This window comes from Notamacropus eugenii, chromosome 4, assembly GCF_028372415.1.
Source record: "Notamacropus eugenii isolate mMacEug1 chromosome 4, mMacEug1.pri_v2, whole genome shotgun sequence".
NCBI classification, from domain to species: domain Eukaryota; kingdom Metazoa; phylum Chordata; class Mammalia; order Diprotodontia; family Macropodidae; genus Notamacropus; species Notamacropus eugenii.
The window spans coordinates 190,882,693-190,910,253 of NC_092875.1; the positions used below are offsets into that span (position 1 = coordinate 190,882,693).

At 36.8% G+C, this 27,561-nt stretch overlaps 2 protein-coding genes across 2 annotated transcripts in view; one reads left to right on the forward strand and one right to left on the reverse strand.

The window, feature by feature from the left end:
• The window catches only part of KDM1B (lysine demethylase 1B), a 50,129-nt gene extending 35,752 nt beyond the window's left edge, over positions 1 to 14,377 (forward strand). Inside the window, exons 18-22 of the mRNA XM_072603934.1 lie at positions 3,394 to 3,510; positions 7,559 to 7,684; positions 8,314 to 8,436; positions 11,707 to 11,859; positions 12,457 to 14,377. Coding sequence (XP_072460035.1) covers positions 3,394 to 3,510; positions 7,559 to 7,684; positions 8,314 to 8,436; positions 11,707 to 11,859; positions 12,457 to 12,540 — 603 coding nt within the window. The 3' untranslated portion in view covers positions 12,541 to 14,377. The remainder of the gene's footprint in view (positions 1 to 3,393; positions 3,511 to 7,558; positions 7,685 to 8,313; positions 8,437 to 11,706; positions 11,860 to 12,456) is intronic.
• Positions 14,378 to 19,833: 5,456 nt separating this feature from the next.
• DEK (DEK proto-oncogene) overlaps positions 19,834 to 27,561 on the reverse strand; it is a 29,057-nt gene continuing 21,329 nt past the window's right edge. The window contains exons 9-11 of the mRNA XM_072603935.1: positions 27,313 to 27,461; positions 22,292 to 22,360; positions 19,834 to 21,580 (exon numbers count right to left, since the gene is read on the reverse strand). Coding sequence (XP_072460036.1) covers positions 21,569 to 21,580; positions 22,292 to 22,360; positions 27,313 to 27,461 — 230 coding nt within the window. The 3' untranslated portion in view covers positions 19,834 to 21,568. The remainder of the gene's footprint in view (positions 21,581 to 22,291; positions 22,361 to 27,312; positions 27,462 to 27,561) is intronic.

Sequence of the window (27,561 nt, forward strand, 5' to 3'; positions counted from 1 at the left end):
AATAATAATATTTATGTACACCATTTTTTTTTTTTTGAGACTGGGTTTTCCTATCTTCTGGTCCAGAAGTACAACACTCACAAAAGTCTTACAGGCTTTGACACAAAGAAGCTTTGACCTGCTTCATTTCTGACCTGGGCCAGTTGAGCCCTTCTTAAGGAAACCTAAGGGTCCCCTACACCACCTGGGAATTCACAGTTTTGGTGCTGGAATTAATGAAGTTGCCAAATTGGTTTCTACTCTGCTGCAGCTTAGAACTCTCAGTGAACTCAAGCATTCCACCAGCCTCAACTTGCCCCAGTAGCAGAGATTACAGGTGTGTACTACCATACCCAATGAATTTTTATATTTTTGACATTTAGGTTCAAAACCCACTGAAACTGGAAGATTTTTTTTAAATAGGTTAGAAAAAATTATTTCCAAATTTTTTAATGTACAGGTCTGAGAATTTTTATGGTGACCACATTTTACATCATTTTCAACAAAAACTTAATTTTTGAACATTTTTTTAGTTTTAATAGCTTTATACTATCAATAGCTTAGAAGCTAGGATGAAGTATAGTAAATATAAAGCCATATTTCAAATAATCTTAAAAATTCTTAATCTTTCCTCGGACTTCTTTTAGTTGTGAGTTCCTTGAGGGCAGGGACTATCTTTTGCCTCTTTCTGTATTCCTAATGGTTACTACAGTGGTTGGCATTGGTGCTTAATAAATATGGATCAGATTCACTTCTTCTTGTATCTGATTAGAGTAGCATTGCTTTTATCTTGTAATATGAAGGGTTCTTAATAGGAACAGAGATATTAGCTTTGGAATTTTCTTGTTGCTCCCTTGTCTTGTGTTTTAAGCCATGTGCCAGATGATATTATTGTGAATCTTTTCTCTACAATGATACAACATCCGTAGTTTCGTGATACACATGATGAAACAGGACACACTGTTGAGAATCAGTGCCTTGAGGATTTAATTTCTTTCATAGGAAATCATCAACTTTAGCAGTGCTCCCTCTCAACTACTTCTGGCAGAATCGTTTCTGCCCACATGAATCACCAGGAGTTAAGAAATAGTATTTTGGTTTGAAAACCTGCTGTCAAGAAAATATGATCAGAATCAAGATACCAGACTTTTAGCACTTTCCCTACAACTAACATAGGGAAAGATAGGGTAGTTTGTAATTTTCCCTCCTTTGGTTTTAGAAGTTTGGATTTGATTTTAATTTTGGAAGTATCTGACTTTTAGGGTCTGTGTAACTATTAGTGCTGTACTCATTTCTATGAGTAACTTTTTCACACACTTCAGAATGTTCTCCAATATGCACTCTCCATTTCCGTCAGTACTGTTCTTGAGACTTGCCAAATTTTTTATGATGTGTTGCTGCCTGGAATACTCTTCCTATGGGCCTGTCTAAATACTGTCTGTCCTTAAAAGCCTGCTATAGGTGTTTCACCTCACATTTTGATTCTCCTCAGATCTGATTTTCCTTCTGTGAATTCTTATTTTACATAACCATTATTACCCAGTTTAGTATTTCTTCATTCTTCAGTCATTTCTTGTATTAATAACTGTAAGCTCTTGGAGGGCAGGGAATACTGCTAAATTATTTATATCCCTCAAATTGGTTGGGTGGTGGTAAGAATTCAGTAAATATTGCATTGGTCTAAATATAGACCACCTCAAAGATTTCTGAAATGAAAATATATGTGTATATGTATGTAAATACACACATATACTCTGAAAAAAAGTAACAATTTTAAATTATATTTAAGTTTTATAGGAGTCAGATTTGGGGATGGGAGGATTATGGTTTATATATATATTTATAAATAAAATCAACAATACTTGATTTTATTTAATCATACATTTCAGTGGAAGAGATAGTATGCTAAGGAGGCTCTGTCCTTATACTGTGCATGAACTTTTTTATTTTCCCTCTTCTGATTCTAAAATCATAAAAGTATTATAAATCTAGTTATAAATTTCTTCGAGCATTTGTTACTCATCTGCTATATGTGTATTCATTGGCTTTTTTTCATTAAATTTTATTTTTTGCAATAAAAAAAAATTTTCTCTCCCACCCACCCAACTCTTCACCACTGGGGGAAAAAACCCTGAAAAATAAAACCTTTTTAATAAATATACATAGACAAGCAAGACACATAGTCCATGTCCAGATATATGTGTGTGTTTGTATATCTGTATATGTGTGTATACACAATAAGCACATATATGCCTTATTCTGTATTCTGAGTCCTTCCTTTGTCCAAGAGTTGGGTAGTATGGAGGGATCCCTGAACTTGTTTTCTTGACTTACCCTATTTTCCAGAGATGAAGACCTCCACCCTAAATTAGCATAACAGTGATCTTTTGCAACTGAACTTATTCAAGTCACCTACAATCCTGGCCCCAGCCAGCCTACTCAGACTGATAAACTGTAGCTGGGACACTTTTAGATAAGCAAAACATCCTCCCTCCACGGTCTGATGTTCCTAAGCCCTCCTGCTCCCTATCACTTCCTGTCCCCTACTGCTCCCTTTCTTTTGCCATGTGGGAGGGAATTGCTCTCCATTCCTCTCATGAGACCCCTTGTCACCCCATAAATATCCAAGGCCTTGTCTATATCCTGGGCTTCTTGGTATAAGGTGTTCCTATATGCATGTGCCTTTCTCTGGTAATAAATTATTACCCATGTCTTGTGGAGTTATGACTTTTGAGTAACAGTAGCATGTTTCACTGCAAGTTCTCTGGAATCATAGATGGTCATTTTATTGATCAGAGTTCTTAAGGTTTTCAAAGTTGTTTTTTACAGTGTTGTTATTATATAATTTTTTTTCTTGCTTCTGCTCACTTTACTCTGCATTAGTTCACCTGAGCTTTCCCAGGTTTTTCTGAAACCATCCCCTTCATCATTTCTTATGGCACAGTGTTATTTTATTCCGTTCATACACCATAAGTTGTTCAGTCATTCCTCAATTGATGGGCACCTCCTTAGATCCTAGTTCTTTGCTACTATAAAGAAGAGGTTCCCTAAATGTATTTATGCATATAGATTCTTTTCCTGTTTCTTTGATCTCTTTGAGGTATAATAGTGTTATTGATAGATGAGTAGTTATGTAGAGTTGAGTAACTTTGATGGAGAAGTTTCAAATTGCTCTACACAGTGCCATAATATATCAATATGCTTGTTTCCCTGCAACCTGACATTTATTATTTTCTTTTTTGTCATAATTGCTAACATAATTGAATGTTAGCTAATTAATGGCATTAATTTGCTTTTCGCTTTTAGTGATTCAGAACATTTTTTCTTATGGCTATCGACAGCTTGAATTTGTTTAGCAAATTGCCTGTTCATATCCTTCGGCCATTGATGAGTTCATTGTTGTGTTTTCCACAGGTCTTAGTCACCATACCTCTGTCCTTGCTCCAGAAAGGTGCTATTCAATTTAATCCACCATTGCCTGAGAGGAAGACAAAAGCCATCAACAGCTTAGGAGCAGGAATCATTGAAAAGGTAATTTAGATGACTTTGGTCAGTAGTTGCTTTGTGAGATGTTTCAGTGTACTCTAGATCATGCTGGTCCTCATTTTTCCTCATGGATGCATTCCTGGAGGGCAGGGGGCTCAGAATTCACTGTGGATTATAAAATAGTTAATAGTTGGGCATAAGGTACCTGTTGGAGTGGTTCTCCTAAAAGAGCCATTGGATGTTGAACCAGTATGACCACAGATTCATAGCACAAGGTGTTGGCAGGTGTTGGATCAGGTCTCTAGGGGAGCCCACTTTGTGTCATAAGTAAAACAAGATTTTCCACGATGGAACAACATGATGAAAACAGGACCTAGTATCTTGGATGTAGGCATTTAATAAATCTTTATAGAATTGCATATGTTAATGTACTAGTAAAAAAAAAAAAGACAAGATATGTACTCCAAAGTTTTAAAATTTAGAAGCATTAGTTTAAAAGAGCCCCTTATTTACTTCTTTGTAATAATTACTCCAAGTTAAAATTGAAAGGAGATGGGTAGAGAGTTGATGATAAATAAATAGCTGATAAAAAATAAACTTTGCCAAATGAATATGATTGAACATCATAAGATCATTAATCTAAAGCACAGAAGCCATCCAGTAATATAGCTGCCTCATTTTATTATATGTGAAGAAGCTGAAGCCCAGAAAGGTTAATCAGCCAGTCAGTAAACTAAGTACCTGCTATCTTCCAGGCATTATGTTAGGTGATAGGGTTACAAAAAGAGGCAAAAGATGGTCCTTGCCCTCAAGGAGCTTACAAGAGTCTGATGGGGTAAATAAATGCATACAGATATATAAATACATATAAATAAGTATATATGTATGTACACAAAGCAAGCTATATACAGGGAATAATTAATAGAAGGGAGGCACTAGAATTAAGAGAGGCTAGGAAAGGCTTCCATAAAAAAATGGGATTTGAGGTGGAACTTGGTAGGAAGCCAGGGAATCCAGTAGGTGAAGTTGGAGGAGAGAGTTTTATGAATGCAGGACTACCAGAGAAAATGCCCAGAGCCAGGAGATGGGAGTGGGCGTGTGTGTGTGTGTGTGTGTGTGTGTGTGTGTGTGTGTGTGTGTCCGTGTCCGTGTCCGTCCATGTGTCTGTGTGTGTGTGTTAACCAGGACCCTAGTGTCACTGGATTGAACAGTATATGCTGGATAGTAGGGTATAACAACATTGGAAAGGGGTAGGGTAGGTTATGAAGGACTTTGAATGCCAGAGGATCTTGTATTTGATCCTGGAGGCAATAGGGAGCCACTGGGACTTAATTGAGTAGGAGAGTAACATGGTCAGACTTTGCTTTAGGAAAATCACTTTGGCGGCTGAATGGAGAATGGACTGCAATGGGGAAAGACTGAGGCAGGCAAACCCACCAGGTGATGAGGGTCTGCACCAGCGGTGTGGCAGTGTCAGAGAAGAGGGCATATTGCAAAGGGGGGATGTTGCAAAGGTGAAACTGACAGGACTTGGCAGCTGATTAGGTATGGAAGGTGAGAGGTAGTGAGAAGATGAGGATGATTCCTAGCTTGTGAGCCTGAGGGACAGTGAGAGTGGTGTTATCCTCTATGGTAATAGGGAAGGTGGGAGGTAGGGAGGGTTAGGGGAAAAGATAATGAGTTCTATTTTAGACATGTTTAGTTTAATATGTACTGGATGTGATAGTTTGAGATGTTTGAAAGGCAGTTGGAGATGCAAGTATGGCAGAATAGGTAGATTTTAATATCATTAGCAGAGAGATAGCAATAAAATCCATAGGAGTTGATGAGATCTCTCTAGAGGGAGGAGAAAAGAGGACCCAGGACAGAACCCTAAGGGACACTAAGAATGGAGCATCCAGCAAAGGAGACTGTGAAAGAGTGGTCAAGTAGGAGGGAGGAGAACCAGGAGAGAAATATGGTGCCCCAAAAGCCAAGAGAGAAGAAGGTATCAAGGAAGAAGAGAGTGACCAACAGTGTCAGAGGCAGCAGAGAGGTCAAGGAAAATGAATATTGAGAAAAAGCCATTGGATCTGGCAACTAAAAAATAATTGGTTTACTTGGGAGAGAACAATTTTCAGCGGAATGATAAGGTTGGAAGCCAGATTATAAGGGGTAAGGAGTGAGAGGAGAGGAAGAGGGGTACATATTGTAGACAGCCTCTGTAAGGAGCTTAGCTACAAAAAAAATAAGAGCTATATAGGATGGTAGTTAGGGTTGGAAAGAGTGAGGGTTTCTTCAGGATGGTAAAGACATGGGCGTGTATGTAGGCAATAAGCAGTAAGCCAGTAGAGATGGAAAATGGGTGCTAGAGTGGGGATAATGCAAGGGTGGGGGTGGTAATTTGTTGGAGGAGATGGGATGGAACAGGATCACTTGAACAAGTAGAGGGCTTAGCCTTGGTAAGGAGTAAGAACATTTTCTCATGTGAAATGGGCAAAGGAAATGAGAATGGCAGAAGGCACCTGAGTGAGTCGTAGGTGATAAGAAGGGGCTCATGCTGAAAGGCCTCAATTTTTTCTGTAAAATATAAGACAAGGTTCTTTACTGAGAGAGAAGGGGGAAAGTCCTGAAGAGCAGTTGTAGAAAGTAGGATAGTGACTTGATAAGTGAAGGGGTGGTATTGCTATGAGGGCCCATTTGATGCTATATCATGTAAATTTGTAATGGATTTAGTCAGAATGGTTGTGTGATTTTCTCTGCTTTTATTCAGCATGTTTGTAGGAGCAAAGGCAGTGAACAGTGGGAGTGATCCAAGGCTGAGACTTGGCGAGGTGATGTGAAAAAGCAGTGAAAGTCAGTATAGAGTTGAATTGCCTATGGTCACACAAGTAATAGTCATCAGAATTGTCCAAAAAAAGCCCAAAAGAATATCCATAAAGCAAGAGGTAGAAAGCTAGCCAAGATGTCTATGGCTTTTGAGACAATAATTAGCAATTCTGATCTCTGCTAAAGAGCAAAGCAGCAAGACATAGTGGGTAGAGATATTGATTCAAAGACTTGGGTTCAAGTTCTACCACTGATGCTTAACTGCCTGCGTGAGCCTAGGTAAGCCACTTAAACCTTTTGGTGCTCTAGGCATTGCTCCAAGATAAGTTTCAGAGAAGATGCCTATTTGCACTGATAGAAGGACTTTTCTAATTTTAGACTTCCTTCTACTAATGAAGTCATAGATCTAGTTCCTACCACTAATAATAGTTGACTCACATTACATAGTACTTACTCTAAGGTTTATAAAACTGTAACAATACTGTGGGATTGATAAAGAATTATCTGTTTTTACAGATAAGGAAACTCAGGGCCCAGGGATTAAGTGGCTGTTTATGCTCATACAGCTAATACATATAAAATTTGTGACTCAGAACCAGCATTTTTTTTTTTTACCATACTGCAATTGGGATAGATAAGCCTCATTTCTTTCAGTCTTTGATTTTACCACTTAAATTTGTAACTAGTATAGACCTATATATTTGACTTTGAGGCTTCTTTGATTTCCACAAATGTCCAAGTAGACAAAGGCCATGTATGTGATCACATACAGCTTGTATGTGGCTGTGTGTATTAAAAGATTTCAATTTATGGAAACCTTTAAAATGAGGTTGGCAGGAATTCTTGTGTTCTAAAGGATTTATGATTTCATTGATGTTGGTATTACTTTCATCGATGCAGACTATAATGCTTGTTATAAGCTTGTGCATTCTCTTTGACACATTTATGTCTTCCAAAAAGCTATCCCCAAGGATAATTTATCCTATCCAACATACTGGGAGACTTCCTCAGTTTCTTATGACATCAGGAGGACATCTGTGAAGTTTGTTACATAATAAACCTATCTTCCTTTTTGGCCATTTTTTTTTTTTGATGACATATCTAGGAGTACCACTCATACTTAAGACTAAGGGATACCTTGTTTTAGCATCACCTCCCTTCCCTAAACCTTGATACTGAAGACTGCCACTATGAGACTGTCATGTCAAAAGGGAAGATGCTTATATGTGAGGAATGACTACCTTAACAGTTTGAATTAAGACAAACTTTTTTTCCCACTCTTCAGATTGCCTTGGAATTTCCTTATAGATTTTGGGACAATAAGATTCAAGGTGCTGATTTTTTTGGCCATGTTCCTCCTTGTTCCAGCAAACGTGGACTCTTTGCTGTATTTTATGATATGGATCCTCAGGTAAGAGTTTCATGTAATGTGGTTTTCCAGCCTAAGATCTGGTTTGATTACTGCCCATATGCCAAGCCCAAACACTGTTTATGTAAAAAATAAAAGAAACATTACTTAGGTATTTGCATCCTAAGGGGAAATCTATTTCTTTATGGGAAAAGAGCTCTAACATTCAGCCTGATTTTCCTAGAGTGAAAGATTTTCACTCAAAGTGAAAATGAGAATTTTGGGAACAGTATATTTATTTCAGGTCAGTTAGAAATTACTTGTCAAAATACTGCCATGGTGCTCAAATCATTAGTACTTTAAACATCCACAAGGGTACTTGGTGAGCTGGTCCAAAATACAATAATCTTGTCTAGGTGAGATTTTGACTGGAGGGTTAAAAAGGAACGTTGGGATTAGGAAGGGTTGGATAGGAGAACATAGTGACCCATGTTGCATATCTCTGCAGATGCCTAAATAGGTGTGAAATCGGGTAAAAAAATGGATTGGCAAGTGGAAAAAAGCAGGAAAAATAATTTTGAGGGAAGGAAAAACCCTTATATGGGGGGGGGAAACCCCTTTTTTCAGCTTGGAATAGCAAGTGAGAAAGAAGATGCTTAGTTTTTGAAAACAAGTTTTCTGATATTTTTTAGGGTAAATACAGTGTTTTGATGTCAGTCATTACTGGAGAGGCTGTAGCATCCATTAAGAACCTGGATGACAAACAAGTCCTACAACAGTGCATGGCTGCGCTCCGGGAACTATTCAAAGAGCAGGTAAGACTTTAAAATGAGAAAGACATGGCATCTACTAATTTGTTCCTCCTTATAAGACTAAAACTGGTCAGCAGGGATGAGAATGAAAGAGTATTCTTCATGCATTATTCTTCACTGTTTTCCTAAATTTTACTTTTCTTTTCACTACCTGATGTTGGCTAGAAATTGGTGATTCACCCTGTTGTATCCCTCCTTTTCTGTGGTTATCTTAGGGCTTTCTTCTGTCTAAAATTTGAAGGCTCCAACATGTCGCTTTGTATTAAGGATTGTATACAATTCTTCAAACTTGAGCAAACTTACAGCCATGGTTTCCTTTAAAAGAATATGGTCTACAGCATTATAGTAATCATAGGTTAACTTTCAGATTTAAAAGGGACCTTCGATATTGTGTTGGCCACCCATCTCATTTTACCCTTAAAGAGAATTGAGACACAGATGGGAAATGACTTGCTTCAGGTTGCATAGGTAGCAAAGTAGTAGAACCAGGATTTCAACCCAGGTCTTCTGATGCCAATTTTAGTGCCTTCTGCAATGTGATGTGCACTAATATCAGGTATACCATTTTCCCCCTAAAAAGAATTCAATTTCACCACCTCCAGAAAGCTTCAAGTGATGTATACATTTCAACTGAATAATACAGGAGTTTCAGGAGATGCATAGATGTCAAAATCAATATTTATCTTAACATATGAGGCAGCCATGAAAATGTAAAGTGATTTATCTGAGGTCACATGAGTTACAGATAGAATCCAGCTGTCAGGGATACCTTTGCAGATATATTGCTTATATTAGAATTTCTTGGCAGTTACTAAGTCTTGAATTTTCTGCATCCATAGCATTTCTTGCATCCTTCCCCTTCTCTCCAGTTACATGGCCACAACCCTAGTTCAAACCTTCACCAGCTTTTAACTAAACTGGAGCAGTCGCCTCCTAATTTGGACTCCTCACTCCCTTCTCTACCTTCTCCAAGTCATCCTTCATGCAAATTTACTATTCTTAAAGCACAGGCCCATAGCAGTTCTTTGCTAAAATAGTTCCTGTGGCTCTGTATTGTCTCTAGGCTAAAATAAAAAGACCTTTGTCATTTAAACTTCATTCAGCCTGGTTCCAACTTACCTTTCAGGACTTTTCCCCTCATTACTCTTTTTCACCTATTTTGCATTGCAGCTGTCTGTTCCTCTTATCACTCCATCTTCAGCCTTGGTGCCATTTTTTAGGTTTTCTCCCATGCCTGGAATGTGCATACCTTCCTCACCACCATTTGTTGGAATCCCCATATCCTTCAAGGTTCCTGTCAGGTATCTCTTCTTACAGGAGGCCTTTATTGACACCCTTGTCAGTGCACTCCTCCAAATCCTTTGTATTAACTTTTCTATGTACATGTCATACATCTCCACTCCCTCACCTCCTGCCAACAGAACACAAGCTTCTTGAGGGCAGGTCTGAATCCTTTTCCGTCCTTTATATCTCTAGCACCTACCAAAGTGCCTCCTAATAAAGACTTATTAAATTAGGTTTTTGCATTTTCTCCAAGTGTTCCCTAACTTATGAATGGGTTTTATTTCAAAAGTTCTAAGTTGTTTAGAATTTGAAAATTTTTTCCATATGGAAAAAATGTTACAAAGCATGGCTAACCATGCAAGCTAGCCCACAAAAGCCTTTTCAAAAAGCCCATCATGTACATAAAGTATAACACTAGTCATAAAATTTAAAGCTAGAAGGGACAGTGGAGGTCTAGTCCAATTCTTAGTTTATATGAGGAAACACTCCTAGAGAGGGCTAATGATTTGTCCAAAATCACATAGTAGCAGAGTCAAGATTAGACCATTGGCCACTAAACTTCTCATGCTAGTAGCTTTTCTAATAGTATTTTATCATCTCACCATCCTTTATAAGATTTCTATAGAAAAATGCATTCAAAAATTCTAATTTAGGATATCTGGAAGCCTGTCCCTTCAACCCCTCCACCTTCTTTCCCTTTACAAGCTTGTAGAAACTGAAACTCTCCCATTTTCAAGTGGTGACTCTCATCCTGGGATCTGATATGGTTGGACATAGAAGGGATGGGAATTTAACTGTCTTTAGGTATGTTTACAACTTTTCCCTAGTACTTTCTTTCAGTGTCCATTGATGTAGTGAGTTAAAAATTGAATACAGTGGGAAAGCTGGGAAGAGAATAAGCATTTATATAGTATCTACTATGTGTCAGGCACTATGCTAAGAAGAAAGAAGGAAGAAGGGCTTTTTATTAAGTGTACTAGGCACTGAGCTAAGCACTTTGAAGGTATTTCCTTATTTGACCCTCACAACTGAGAGGTGGGAGCTGTTATCCCCATTTTACAGTTGAGGAAACTGAGGTAAGCAAAGATTAAGTGACTTAGCCAAGGCACACAGCTAGTAATTATTTGCAGCTGGATTTGAACTCGATTCTTCCTGATGCACCACCTAACTGCCTCTGTATTGGAAAACACTGGATTCAGAATTGGCCCACCCAGGCTGGAGCCCCACCTGCCAGGATCGAATACTTGCTGTAGGATTTTAGGCAAGACATTTAACCTTTTACCCTCACTTTTTTAAAGAATGGGGGTGATAATAGTTGCACTTCCTACCTGTATCATAGGTTGATCATGAGGAAACTGCCTTGTAAACAGTTATGAAGATTTTACATATCCTCATTTTCCTGTTTTGGGAGAGCCCATAAGATAAGGGTTAGGGACTGAACTTGTTATATCATTGATAAATAGGGAATCGCCAGATGAGGAAAATCTACCCCTGAGGCAAGTTAGCCCTTTCTCTGAAACTTCTAGTCATGAGACAGTTACTGTACTGAGCGTATTTAGTGATGTGCTCAGGGTCACAGCCATTATGTGTCAGAGGTGAGACTGGACCCTGATCTTTCTAGCTTTGAGGTTAACTCACTGTCCAATGTGCTGGAAGATCTGTAGACTACTGTTTAATCAAAAACAATTATTTACAAGACTGTCTTTGCTTATAACTGACTCCAAAGAACTATGTGAAGTATTTTGTCTAATTTGACTTTTTCCCCCACCCAATACCTATTTTATTTTTCTCCCCACTCCCATTACCCTCTAGTTTCCAAACACTTTTTTGCAACTCAAGTCCCTGACTCAAGACCATAAGATTCTTAGCTTCAGGAGGGCAGACTAAGGCTTAACTGGAAGGAAACAAATGTCTCTCCCTCCATGCCCCCAATATTATATTTCAACTCTAGCTGTATGACTTTTTTATTTAAATTTCTGATCAACACAGGAAATACCAGACCCAGTAAATTTCTTTGTTACTCGGTGGAACACAGAGCCATGGATCCAGATGGCATATAGTTTTGTGAAGACAGGTGGAAGTGGTGAAGCTTATGACATCCTAGCAGAAGACATACAAGGAACTATTTTTTTTGCTGGTGAGGTATGTGACTTAATTCCCCCAACCTCCAAACACATTTGTTTATTTATTGCTAATAAAATGCCCTGTGGGCCTCCCTAGGAACAGGAAACAATAAATAGGGTTAAGTACCCTATACATTTGTGATAACATCTAGAAAAATTATCTTTTAACTATTCGAGTATTCACGTTCATACTGTATGTGACTGGATATTCATGTTCACACAGTAATCTTGGTATTTTCTAGTACAAGAATATCCTGGCTAATATTGCTAATTGGTTCAACAAAAGTACTGTATAAGGAAAAATTGCCTTGCAGAGGGCTGCTGTACCATGCTGGTAAATTGGCGGTGGTCAGTTCACAGTGTTGTTGATTGTAAATGAGATGTATAATGGAGTTTGGCTATCATCTTATGAAAACATGATTGTAAAACGTTGTTGGTTAGAAAATGACTTTATGTGGTATATGTCTACAGTAAAACTCAATTTTTCATTTAAGCTTTGCCAAATTGTTGATCTTTTTCCTTATTTTGTGATAGCATGTGTGTAATTGTAATTTTGTAGCATGTTTTACTTTTTTACCTCAGGTTTTTTTATCTGATCTCATTCTCTTTGTTACAGGCAACAAATAGGCACTTTCCACAAACAGTCACAGGGGCATACTTGAGTGGTGTACGAGAAGCAAGCAAGATAGCAGCATTTTAATTCTAATTTTCTCTGGACCCAGCTCTTTCTCCTGAGGGAAAAACATTGCAAACAAAGATGGACACTTTCTCACTTAAACTTTTTTGGATACCAGAAATTGAAATATTTCTATTGTGACATATTGATGTATATTGTTTAGCACTAAATATGGAAGCACTAGCCACAGAAAATGATTGTTAGCACTTATATTTGACTTTATTTTCCTCTTAACTAGCTTACAATATGCCTGTAGCCCTTTGTGTTTCAGACAGTAAGGCTATGGACATTGAATGACCTTGTTGTGTCTTAAAGTAAGGTTCATGGTTGGAGACTTACTTCAATTTGTATTTCATCCAGCTTGTCACCTTCAAAAGGTGAAAAGTTAAAGGAATCATTGAACAACCTAGATGTAGCCATGAATCTAAATCATGAAAATTCATCCTCTTTACCACACGAGCCTTAAGACTTTTGTATCTCCCTATAATTTTTATTTACAGCTTAGATAACAAAGACTGGCATTATGCAGATCTTTGCTTTAATCAAGGATAAGCTGAACTGAGAACTATTTTTTTGTACTGTACATATTTCTTCCTGGTGGCTACTTGGAGGGTATTTAAATTTTAGAAATCTTTTATGATAAAACATTTTCAATTTGTTCAGTCACATTTGCAAGAGAAAAAAGTAATCTCTTCTGAAGAACAAATTTCTCAAACTATTGAATGCTTAGGAAATTAGCCTGAATAACTGAGAATATAATAAACTTTATTTAGTTTTTGTATTAAAGTGGCATTAAAAAGGCTCTTTTTTTGAAGCCAAACTTCATGGTTAATATACTTGAAATATCCTTAAGTATGGCAATCACTATTAAAGATTTGAGAAGATAATTTTATAAAGCTTAGAAAAGATTTTTGCTAGAATTAAGACACAAATAACTGGAATATATCTTCTAATAGATCTCTTCAGAATATTCCATAGGCAGGTCCAGTGGAAAATTAAAGAAAAATGTCAGATTTTCCTAATCTTCCTTCTCCACATTTTAGATTAATCCTAAAACACACACACACACACACACACACACACTCACTCACACACGCCCCCCCCCCCCAGAAACATGAATACTTATTTTGATTATAGAGTAATGTTACATAAAACATTTTCAGGAGGTTTACCTTGTAAAGAGACTCAATGAAGAAAAGCTACTTTGTGTTATTTGTTTCAGTACAAACACAATTTAATCACAATCTCTAATGTCAGTGTCTTGGAATACGGATAACTAGATTTTTTTTTTCTAATCCAAACATGGCAATTTAACCTGCTTTTCGACGATTTAAAACTTGAATCTTAATGATATAACCTAAACGTTTCTGTTTATCATTCAGAAGTCAACTATAATTACTTCCATCATTAGTTCTATGTTTATCTGTGAAAACATTGATACTAGTTGGAATATTATATTTTAAACTATGGAGCATATTAAAATGGTGTACATACACACACAACACAACTAAATTATTGTCATTATATGAGGACATTTAAAAATTGTACTTTAACGTTGTGGGGACAAACATACCTGAATGGAAAAGTCTAGTAAATGTTTATATTTTAAAACATTTAATGTTTCAGAAACTAGTGGGCTCTGGTTTGAGGCTTTGTTATTTAACAGGCCACAATATTGTTTTTCTCAGTCTTGGGAGCTAATGTTGTGCATGTTTTTCCATTTTGTCTACAAAGACTTGTAAATATGCAATGAATGTGTTTTTTTTTTAAAGTATATTGTTTGAATGCAGAGCATGATATCTTGTTGTATGACTGTTAAAGATGCCTAATAAAACTGGAAATGTCTGCTTTTTTTGCAAAATGTCTTTCTAATCAATGTTCAAACTATTAAGGTTAGATGGATTTATACATTCATACCAGCCTTCCATGAGTTTTAAGTATTTTAACCCCCTCCTACCAATATAGGAACTACCCTTTTTACTGCTCCACTATCACTAGGCTGATAATAGTTAAAATGCATTTACAAAACACTTTCATGAAAACCCTATATAAAGGATCTGTGATTTCAAGACAAAGCTGGACTTAACACATCTTTTTAAGAGTTGATATGTTCACAAAAATCTCTAGCTCCAGTTATAAGCCTTTTAGAACTTAGGCTGGTTCTCAGACAACAATCTATCATTGTATCCCTTTCCACCTGAGTGTTGCAATAACCTTCAAGATCTCAGGGTTAAGATTCCATTCCACATTAAAGTACTAGATTAGCACTTTACTGGAGAAAAGTGGGAGTGACCAAGTTGACCTAAAAAAATAAAGTGTAAGCCTTGATTCAAAGTATAAATTAAAATACAAAAGTACAGTATGATCTTACAAAAATGTCAGGAGTGCAACAGCTTAGAATGAACTGAGTGGTGAGGAAAGGTAAGGACAGCAAAAAGCATCGTTTTTGCTATACTTGAGCTAAGAGGATCTAAAATGGGACACAATGGACTGAAGTTTAGGATAGCTGACAGCAAAGAAAAGGCAGAGATGTTCAACATATTTTTTTCTACCAAGGAAAACGTTCTTTGCACTGGAAAAAAACAGAACAAAAATGTCTTAATAGGGGATTTTGATAACCAAGAGTGAGAAAGCGAGCTGCACCTAATGAGGTCAAATCACTAATACCAAGTGGACAATATTCTCAGGTGCTAACATTAGGAGATTATTAATTATAATTAGTTATAACATTACATATAAATTATTATTATAAGTAGCCCACTGTTGGTGATTTTTGAAAGACTGGTGAATGACAAATGTAGGGCTGAATTAGGAAGGGACATGTCCTAATTTTAAAAAAACCAAAATCTGTAAACTATGGGTCCAGGAACTTGGTCTTCAATTTCTGGTAAAATTTTAGAATATTTTGAAAGGATAGTGAACATCTGGAAAAAAGAAGTAATGGTCACAAAGCCATTATAATAATAGCATATGGCTTTTTTAAGGGCTACATAGGACTATTAAGCAAAGAGCTTTTCAAGTATCTCACTTTGTGTCTTCACAACTCCGGGAAGTAGTTACAATTATCCCCATTTTACTATGAGGAAACAATTAAGGAACTTGCCCAGGGTCAGAGAAAAAGTACCTGAGGCAGAATTTGAACTCACATCTTTCAGAATCCAGGTACAGGAAGAGTCCTAAGCACAGGTACTCTCTTTCCACTGCATCACTTAGCTGCCTAGTATAACTTCATCATCACCAAGTTATGCAGACTAACCTCATGCTCTTTAGAAAGTTATTAGACTGATAGTTCAGAGGAATGCATTCTTTATTCCACTCCGTGTTCATGTATATAAACTGCTTAGATTTTAGCAAAGTATTTGACAAAACCATGCTACTGTCATGGACAAGATGTAAAGACGAGGACTAGAAAATGGTCTCTAAAGTGGGTGATCGTGGCAAGATCCCAAGCAGTGTGTGCTCAGCCATTCACAAGAAGGTAAAGTGGGTTGCATCTCACCTTAATGGGCAGGAATAGAACTTCAATACAGTTTCATCTACCCATTGTTCATGTCTGCCCAGCCCCTTCCCCCTACACCTCCTTCCTTCACTCACTGCCCAGGTCCACTGAGGAACCCACTCCCTGGGCCCCAGATAATCTCATGGTTGCTCCAGAAACCCCTCAAAAAGTGAGCTGCACACTCAAGGCAATGACTGATGGGAGCTACTTCCCTCTCCCTACCTTTTGCATTTTGAGTGGGACAGTCACATGAGCAAATGTGGAGAGGCCGTGACCTGCGCTGCAGATTTCATCTTATTATCTTTCCCTAAACCCACTCCTAAACATGCCTACTTCTGCTGTGTGCCATCAGTCTTCCAGTCGTCTAGGTTTCCAATCTCACTGTCACACATATCTCCTCTAGACCACTCAGATTCCATCTGAGAACTAGACAATCTGAGTATCATAAAGTGCTATGCCTCACTCAACCTTACTGCCAATGGCCCTTTCTTCTCTCTGCCCTAAACTTAAAATCTCTACTTCCTCCTTCCCCAAAGTGGTAGGCCAGCTCCCTTCAGGCCCTCCTCACCCTATGGAGTGCATGTGGCTCTTCACTCCTTGGATGAGTAAGGAATCATCAACTATAAACTTTCCAGTAAGTGAAGAATCACCAGTCTTTCCCATCTGTCTTACACCCATGCCCTCCAGAACTCCTGGCACTTTGCTGCCTGACTTACTATCTACATCTCCATCGAACGCTTAGAACTACTTATCCATCCTTCAGTTGAATCCTCGTGTGTGTTTTCTTCCTCAATTAAAATGTGAACTCCCTGGAGAGTAGTGACTCATTTTTCTGTTTGTATCCTCAACTCTATGTACAGTGCTGGTACATAATACATAACAAATGCTTTTTTATTCACTCAGCCTCAATACTTCACCTTTTACTCATCCCACACCGGCAGTTGCCAAATCCTGCCCTATCTCCACATCTCAGATTTGGCCCCCTCTCCCCTACTCACATAGCTAACACCTTAATTCAGGTGCTCATCACCTCTCATCTAGTCTACTGTCTCTTCCTGGTCTTCTTTCTCCACACAGTTGCCAAAGTGATTTTCCTAAAGCACAGGTTTGTCACACCTCTACTCAAATTCACACTGCTCTGCATTGGCTCTAGGGTTAAATATAAAATCCTGGCATTTAAAGTGCTTCACAACCCAACCCCAACCTACTTCTCCAACCTTATTAAATATTACCTGTCCAGAGTTACAAAATTGGTATTAAAACCCAAAGAATCAAACTTTTAAGCTCATGTTTAATGCTTTTTCTACTTTATCATGTTACTTCTGGGGCTACCATCTCCAGGAGACTGGTTAAAATGCACAAAGATCCTCTAGCTCATTCAAATGCTCATCATTTCAAGAAAATTTTTGGAAACAACTTCTTTGAAGTTTTAGTCACTTTCCTGTAAGACATATCTTCATGAACATCTTAGGAGACATCAAAAAGTTTTTTAAAGTCCTTCCTTCAACCCTTCCCAAACTACTGCGCAGCCAAAACAGCTTTCTTGCTGCTCTTCACTCATACAAAAATGTAATTAACACACTCAAAAATACAAAGAGGAAATTAAGGTATGATACCATCCTGTAAATAGAATGATATAAAAAAGAAATGATTTATAATGAAAATGTATTGCTGAGATAAAAATTCAAATTTGTAGTTTCATCTGGTGTATGTCTGCACAATAAAAACGGTAACTCCTGCATGAAAAACTGTTATGTTCACTGTTACTATCAATGTAATTGTTGTATTGTATGTCATCTTTCAATAAAAAATATCTTTAAAATATTCAGATACTTGGCTAACTACACTGATCAAATGAACTGAATAATGACTACCAGTTGTTATTTATAAGCCTGCTTCATCCCCCAACACATATATAGCAATTTTTAAAAATAATTTAGCCTATTACAGGGTACATCACTGCTATCTTCAAATCCCTAGAGGAATTAAAAGCAAAGGAAGAATTACAGAAGCAAAGTTAGGGTGCACATACCAGGGATCCACCTTATGCCTATTTTCTACTCCAGCATATACTTAACAATTACATAAGCTGCAAATATTTTCAAGAATATTCCCTTGGAACCCAATTATTTCTGGTAGCTATTAATATAAAGAACAGAGTACCAAATTTGACATCTCTAAGCCACCGAGGCAGCAGAGACCAGTGAAATCTACCAGTAAGTGGATCATTACTGAAAACATTTTGGCCTATGATGGGTTGTCCTGTTCATTCCACTTCAAGCTAATAAGCCCAGTTCCACATTTAAGTTCATGACATTCTGCATCATAATTTATCTTTTCCTCACTATTAAATGGAAGCTTCATCATGGTGTAGAAATGGTCCTTGGTTCCTGAACACAATGCCAGTAAAATCTAACTTCTGGAAGGTCAAACGATCATTCATATAACATTTATTAGGCAAGTGCTATGTGCCAGGAACTGTTCTAAGCGATGGGGCAACAAAGACCAAAGCAAAAGTCCTTCTCCTCAAGGAATTTACATTCTAATAAAGCAGACAGCATGTAAATATATGTGGAGAGGGTACTAGCTGCTTGAGGGGACAGGAAAGGATTCAGCTAAAAGATGACACCTGAATCTTGATGGAAACCAAGGACTCCACGAGGCAGAGATAAGGAGGGAGTGCATTCCAGACATGGGGGAAGAGTCAGTGCAATGGCATGGAAAATGGTTATTTGTGTACAAGGAGTAACAAGTAGGGCTGGACTGCAAAATGCACAGAGAGGAAGACAGGAAAGTTTGAAAGAATACAGATTGTTAAGAGATTTAATGCTAAACAGGAGTTTTTATGTTTAATCCTAAAGATAACATGGAGTCATTGGAGAGTACTAAATGGGAATGTTACATGATCAAATTCAGACTTCAGGAAAATCACTTTGGCAATTATGTAGTATAGACTGGAGTGGGGAGAAACAAGGCAATTAGAAATGAGATTGGAAGTCAGATTGCATCAGTGTCATCATTATTTGGGTAGTTTGAAAGAAAGGCATGTGCTGAGCTGAGTGTGATCATAAAACACCAAATACCAAAAAAAGACTATAAGTATAGGACTGAACTGGTTCACAAAAACCAGGGAGGGGAGGAGAGTGAAACCAAAATAGGGGTGATGGCCTGGCAGAGTACTGAAGAGGAAAGATTGCAAGAATTTAAGACAGGAGAAATGTAGTGATTATGATCAGATGAAGGAAAGATATACTCCTCAATTCCTAATGTGGAACACTTGTGTAAAAATATTAAAAGAATTTCATAAACAAACCAGTAAAGTTAAGTGCACTATGAGCTACAACTCTCTAGAGATTACCTTATATAAAGATATGTAAGATTACAGGTATTATGAAACCTGTTATTCTCCAGCAAACCTTGGATTACTCAAACAATCCCCTTTCATTTCAAATTATTAAAAAGTCTTCCTAAAATGTAACCTAAGTACAATATACTATTTCTCTGGGTCATTATTTTAAATATTATCATTGTAGACACAGAAGGCTGAGACTGGGTTGAATTCATATTGGTCCCTGAAAGCCAATTTTGTTGTGGAAGCTCCTAAGGGTTAAAATAACATTGCAACTTTTTCCTAAAAGTAGGAAAGAATGTCAAGTAATTGAGGGTTTTGATGAGAATTTTTTTTAAAAAAAGGCTAAGGCCTTTTATATTTACTAAAAACACAAAGGAATAAGTTTTATTCAGTATAATCCTTACAATTAGTTTCCCAAAAGACAACAAGAAACAGGGTATAAAAATCAAATGCAAAAGACCAAATATAACATTCAGTACTCACAATTTTAATTTTTTTCACTGACAAATTTCAAAGGGAAAAAAGTGAAATTTTATTTTAAAATTGGAAGTCAGTTTTGGGATCTGCTTTAAGGTTAGTTTAAAGTAGCTTATTTCAATCACCTGAATTAATAAGCATACCCTAAAGTTCTAAGAATTTTCATCCAAGAAAAAAGTCAAACATAACTTCCCATTAAAAGGAAACACAAGTGCCAGTATGCCATGTGGAAAACATCATTCAAACTCAACATTTCAGTAATTTACATTGTCTCTTGAGGCAAAGATAATGAAATGTTTCTTGTTCAAATGCTTCAAAGATCAAATGTTTCCCATTAACAAATCAAAATTGTTTCAGAATTAGATACAACTTCATCTGGCAAAATGATTTAAGATACCTTATATAAAATAAAATGTGTTATTTTAGTCTCATGAAGAATCACCTGCAGGTGAAATGATTCCTTCTGTTGAGATCAACTAACATCTTGATTGGCCAAAAACTTTATATTCGAACAGCCCTGATGTGACGTATCACATTACTGTGAAAATAAATGTACCACTGGCTTTTTTGAGCAATACTTTTAGTCACAGAGGTCTGCTGTTGACAAATACTATGTAACTACATTATCTTCATTTGGCATTTGTTTTACTTCTACATCATTACTACAAAAGTAGTCTGTTTCCTGTGAATAGTAATATATTTTATGTGGGCAAAAATCAGTTAAATGGAACTGAGTTCAAGTTTATTATGAGCTAGAGGTGGTTATACTCATCTGAGCTTTTCTCCAAAGTTTCTGAAGCAGTTTTGATTTATATATGTGCTAAAGTTAATCCTTGAAATATAAAATGCATTTGCAGTCATATTGTATAGCTAGCTACGGATGGATTATACTTCCTAAGCAAAACAGGACTAAGTGGAAAAGAATGAGTAAACTACTCCTTTAGCATTATCTTTATAACTTCCACTTCTACTGCTTCATCACAGCCTTCTGGCAAAACACTGACACTTCATGTTATAATTCTAAAGATACAGAGATTTAAAAATTGATTTGCACAAAGAAATATGAAAACCTTATATACAACAAATCTGTTTTTTAAAAGTACAAAAATAACATCTATGCCAATTGTTTTATCATGCTGATAATTTGCAGTACATGTTAAGAGACAGTTCAGTTTTAGTCACCGAAATATTTATAGCATGTATACTGCATATCCTGAATATAATGAACACACTACCCTAAGTTTAGATTATTAGTCAGAATGTGTATTCAAAATATTTTCTATACCAAATACTGCAATAACCCAAACTCTGCATATATAAGATGCCAATAGTTACAACTTTTGTTCTACTTGATTATTAAAAGCATTTCATTAGCAAGCTATTAATATTAAGCACACTAAAAGCTACAACAGTCCAAGTCCATTACCTTATATAAAGAAATCCAAAATGTACAAAATACACAACTATAAAAAAAGCAGGGAACATCCATTGCCATGCAAAAATCTTAACTAATAAAACTGCATAGAAATGCAATTTAAAAGGGTGAACTCAAACAAATTTTTACATAACACTTATGACACGAAGTCAGCAGTCAATTCTGCTTAACACAATGCTTAACCAACAAAGATTTAGAAAAGGAAATACATTCTTTTTGCTGGTGTTTATCAGATCTTTGAATTCACGGGAACAATCCAAATCAGCAGCCTTTATAAATTATCTCTGTCTCATGAAATTAACTGAAATGAAAAAGAAATATATCAGATTCCTATACCCAGAACTTTACTATTCTGAGTATGTTGTATCAAGTTTCTTTTTAGGACTCATGTGCGTGTGTGTGTGCATGCATGTGCATGTGTGTGTCAATGTGTATGCTTTTTGCAGAGACCACATGTGACCTTCTAGATCAACTGGATTCAGTCAAAGGGTTGTACCACATGTAAACCTTGAGACCCACCCCTGCAGGGGTAAACAGAAGAGAGTAATGTATAATATATTGTCAGGAGGGAAGAAGTGTGTTCTAAGAACCCAGTTAAGATTCACCTTAATAAAAAGATATGTATTACTATAGGAAGGAGAACTCTTAATGGCAGCATATAATGGGTCATTTTCTCACATGTTCAAGAAATTATGTATGCAACAGGGGCAAAAACATACCATATATTCTACTTATTTGAAAGGAAAAAACCACAATGATATAGTACAAGAGAATAGCAAGTGTGTGGAATGACAATGGGAGTATTGGCCAAGAGGTCCTCTGAGTTACAGTTGTAGTTGTTGCAAGATTTCTTTGTCCCTAATCTGTTGAAGGGTGATGTTAACAACTTGCTCAGCTCACAGAATTAATGGAAATAGGAATGGATGAGAAAATACTTTGAGAAGCATAAAAGCAAGATTAACGTTCTAGTTATATAAAATGTAATCAAACTTGGCAAAAATGAAAAATTTACCTCTTTAACAGTCTTTTTAATGAAATCTTTTCTTTCAGACAAATCATAAGCAGGATAGTTTTCATACACCTATGGAAGGCAAAAAAGGAAAAAGAATAAGACTACATTAAAATATCTATTTTTTATCTTCATGTAAGACAGATTAGTAATTCACTAGACACAAGTATTGATAAATGAATGGTAAAGATTAAGAAATTTTAATACTATTCATTTCCTCTCTTCTAGCATAATAAATTTATAATCTTTACTACTAAAACTATGATTTTGCACTTAAATTAATATCTAATAATGTGTGACCTAAAGAATTTTACTACTATGCAGATTAGATACTACAGATTGTTAATTACCACTATCTTGTTTTCTCTTATAAATACCTTGTTACTTCTTTATCTATTACGTCACAAACAGAAACCATTATCTTAAAAAAAAACCTACAGAATGCATTTTGCCAATATGTATATTTATTTCTCTTGATAAAAGATAAACCTGAAAATGCGTTAGCCTTGCTGTAATCACAATTTACTGTCTAGAATATAATGTAGGCCCATACTGAACCATATTCTTAGGGGCTCCAGTAAGCCAAAGTATTAAAATTTTATGTAGTATAAGGCAATACTAAAGTTGGGCAGCTAGGTGGTAGTGAAGAGGGTACTGGTTTGGAAGTCAGGAAGACCTGAGTTCAAAAGTGACCTCAATCACTTATTAACTCTGTGACACTGGGCAAGTCTTGTGATCCTATTTGCCTTAGTTTCTTCATCTGTAAAATGACCTGGAACAGGAAATGACAAACCACTCCAGTATCTTTGCCAAGAAAACCCCAAATGAAGTCAAAAAGAGTCAGCCACAACTAAAATGACTGAACAGTAACAACAATAAAAATACTAAAATCTCGATCTGAGGACCAATTTAAATTAACACTTTGATACAGTGTAGCTAGCAACACCAGGCAATAAAAACTATTTCCTGCAAGTGAATTTATTAGAAAACAGAAGCTTACTCGAAGTATAAACATAATTTTCATCACTTTAAATGGAAATCTTTCTAAAGCAGTCTGACTCTTGATCCCATTTGGGGTTTTCTTGTCAAAGATATCGGAGTGATTTGCCATTTTCTTCTCTAGCTCATTTTACAGACAAGGAGACTGAAGCAGAGTTAAATGACTTGCCCAGGGTCACACAGCTAGTACGTGTCAGAGGATAAAATTTTAACTCAAGTCTTTCTGATTCTAGTTCCAGCACTCTATCCACTGTACCACTTAGCTGCCCATAAAACAGATAACAAGTTTCCAAAAACAAAAAAGTGACAATGCACTACAGTATCTAAGAGTGGACTTAGGATCATGAGACCTGGGACTTCTTTGTAGCTCTGCTACAAATTAGTTATGTGAACTTGGACAAACGACCTATCCCTCTGGACTTCTAAAATAAGGAATTTAGATTTGATTATCTCTTACTTCCCCTTGAGGCCTAAAATACAACGATATGCTCAATATAATCTTTTCTGATGATCCACGAACATTAGTTATTGCACATTCTCTATCTGCCCTTAGATGTCCTTTGGATTTTGAACCTTTTTAAAAATTCATTGATTTAAAAAAATATATCCTTTTCTGTGAAGTCGTCATTTCTTATTGCTATTAGTCAACCTAATAAAAGGAAGCTTGGTATACTGCAAAGTGTCTTGGATGTGTAATCAGACACCTGGTTATCTTTACTGACTTAGGCATTTACTGACCTATATGTCCCTGGGCAAGTAATTTTACCCTGTATGGTATCACGTTCATCTACAAGATGACAGGTGGTTTAGATGATTTTGAATGTTTGTTCCAGTTCTAAATCTATGTTTCTATAAACCTGCCACTAAGAGAACCTCATCCTTTTCTGAGCTGCTGCTCCTAATGTGCAGTGAATGAATGAGCATTTATTAAGCTTTCATTATGTATGGCCAACATCTCTGTGCTATGCACCATCAGGCTTGCTCTTTGTTACTTTGTGATTACTGTGTGCCAGGTACTGTGCAACTAGTGAAAACAGAAGAATCTTAGCCTAAAGGGAGATGCAACACCAGCCTCTTGCAGCAGGTGAAATGTGAGCTAATTCTGGAAGGAAACTAGAAGACAGAGATGTGGACTATCATTCCAAGAGGTGGGAAAAGGAAAGTCTTGTAGGGGGATCCCTAAGTAAGCCACTGTAACTGAACTGTAAGGTACGTAGAAGGGAGTAAAACAGGAGAGAGAGCAATCAAATACATGAAACTTTATACAGAACCTGAGAGCACAGATACTGTGGAAAATGTAGATGAGGCTAAAAAGAGAAACAAAAAATTACAAATGATACTATACCAGAGACTGTGTGGCCAATTGGAGAACATATGGACAATGCTTCCCTTCAGGGATTACAAAATAGAGGTAAGACAATATATAACAACAGGCAAGGGATGGATTCTTCAAGTATCCAAAGCTCAAGCCCAACTAGCACTAATGATGTGGCATAACATCTACCTTCAGAGAAAGAACCAATATTGTTTAAATACAGACTAAAGCATGCTGTTTTCACTTTTTTTTCTTTTGAGTCTTCTTGTACAAAATGACTAACAGAAATGTTCTACATAACTGCAAACGTATAATGTATATCTGATTGCTTACTGTCTCAGGGAGTGGTAAGAGAATTTGGAACTCAAAACTTTAAATAAAGTTAAAAATTGGAAAAAAGAAGAAAAAACAGAAACAAAATAATCCTTCAAAGGAAGCAGCTATGACAAACTGATATGTGATCTCCTGCTTTCTAAAGAAGGTTCAAAAAACTTGGATGTTTTAGCTGACCACAAATAACCATGATTGGTTGTTGTCCTTCGGTCTCGAAGAGGACCAAAATGACATCACCATGATAAAAGTGAAATTTCAGTGTGTCCAACTGTGGCTGATCAGACCAGTATGAACTTGGAATGCTCTACCACAGGTTGGGCAGATAGTCTGTATGAATTCCCGCTGTGGGTACTCCAAATTTGCACATTCAACATCTACTTTGTGTTGTCTCAATTCTGCCTTGCTTAAAGAGCACAGCACTCTTTCTGATGTGGACATGCCATGCGAAGTGGTCTTGTGCCAGCATCTCCCATGTCACACAGTCAAATCCAAAATTCTTGAGAGTGTCCTTGTATTGTTTCTTCTGAACACTATGATTGCCTGCCCCATGCTAGTTCTCCATAAAATAGTCTTTTTGGCAAACATACATTTTGCATTCAAACAGTGTGGCCAGCCCATCAGAGGTGCCCTCTCTGAAGCATAGTTTGAATGCTTGGCAGTTTAGTTTGAGCAAGGACCTCAATGTCTGGTACCTTATCTCGCCAGGCAATCTTCAGAATCTTCCTAAGACAGTTCAAATAGAAGAGATTCAGTTTCCTGCCATGGAGCTGGTAAACTGTCCATGTTTCACAAACATATAACTATGACGTCAGCACAACGGCTCTGTAGACTTTCAGTTTGGTAGTCAAATACCTCTTCTCTCCCAAACTTTTCTTTTGAGCCTCCCAAACACTTAACTAGCTCTGGTAACGCATGCATCAACCTCATTATCAATGTGTACATCCCTGGAAAGTACACTACCAAGGTAAGTGAATTTATCCACAGCATTCAAAACTTCTCCATTTGTTGTAACCGATGGTTCCACATATGGATTGTGTGGTGGTGGCTGATGGACCATCTGTGTTTTCTTGGTGTTAATTATTAGGCCAAAATTAGCACAGGCAGCAGAGAACTGATCCATACTTTGTTGCATCTCAGCTTCAGAGGTTGCACTGAGTTCACAATCATCTGCCAACAGAAAATCACGCACCAACACTCCTTCCACTTTGGTCTTGGCTTGTAGCCTTTTCACACAGAACAACTTACTATCAGTAAAGTAGTTGACCTTGATGCCCTGATGCCAAGATGACCTTGATCCTCAACGAAAGCATTTGACAACATGCCTGAAAACATCATGCTAAAAAGCCCTTTTCAGGGAATGTTCCACCTTTGGTGTCCACCTATTCCACCCAACTCTCACCTGTGGCTCCAAGAAGCTGCAGTATGCACAGTGGCCACACCCCAATAAACTGTTTCAGCAGATGGGCCAAACCAGGTTGAGGGTAACCAAGGGGTCTCAAATCCATTGGTGAGTTAGAAGCTGTCTACCCCAAGCATGAAGATTTCCTCTGGTGGAATGGGCAGATGAGAACAATTTCTTCCAGCAGCCATGAAGGCAGATGAAGCAGGTGATGTGGAGCACTTAGAGCTTAGTTAGACACCGAAGATGCCAAGGTTATCCACTGCATCCTGAGCCAGCACTGTGATATACCCAGCTAAAAGACCTAATGAAATCTTAAGGTATGTTAACCAAAGTATCTAGAGTACTTATATTGTGCTGGACAGGTGACATTCGGAGGTTACAAACAATTATTCTGAGCAATATATAAAAATGAATGTGACAAGCTGTGTCATGTTAAATGCAATTCAATTAAAGGACTAGGGTAATGTTTAGCCGGGAGAAGAAAATACTTCTAGAGTGCAGAAGAGTATAATTATGGTTTGAGTATTTGACAGTTAGTTGGTTAAGTACAGTGTTTAGATTTATTCTCTTTAGCTCCAGAGGACAGGATTAGAGTAAATCGGAGCTACAAGAGAGGTAGACTTTTTTCTATCAACTAATGTTGCCACAAAATGCTCTCTGAAAGTAGTGTTTTTCTTGCCCACAGTAATTTCACATGTGTAATATATATTGTATTGCTTGGCTTCTCAACTGATGGAGGAGGTGTTAGAGGGAGAGAATTTGAAATTCAAATTTTTTAAAAACAATGTTAAAAATAAATGAATGAATAAATTAAAAAAATTATACAAAATTTCATCTGCACTTAAGATTTCTTTTCTATATATATAATTTTTCCAAATAGCATACTACAGTCTGAAAAGTAACTTATTAAAGAAAAAAGGACTTCAAGGAATTTGTTAACTAAAACAGTAAATATTTAAAAATAAGTACACATACCTCTTTGCAAATCTGTTTCATTGTGACTTCTTCCAAGTTAGCATTGGCCAGAAGTTTCTTTACAGTCTCTTTTAGCTCTTCATCTGTAGGTGGTTTCTTCAGCTTTTTAATTAAAGGCTCATCATCTGAACTATCTTCAGATTCACTTTCTAAATTTAGAAAACATTTTATTATAGAACTCAAAAGATTTTCTTAGGTAGAAAGGCAATTATTTTTCAGAAGACAATCTATAAATAAATATTGGGCTTG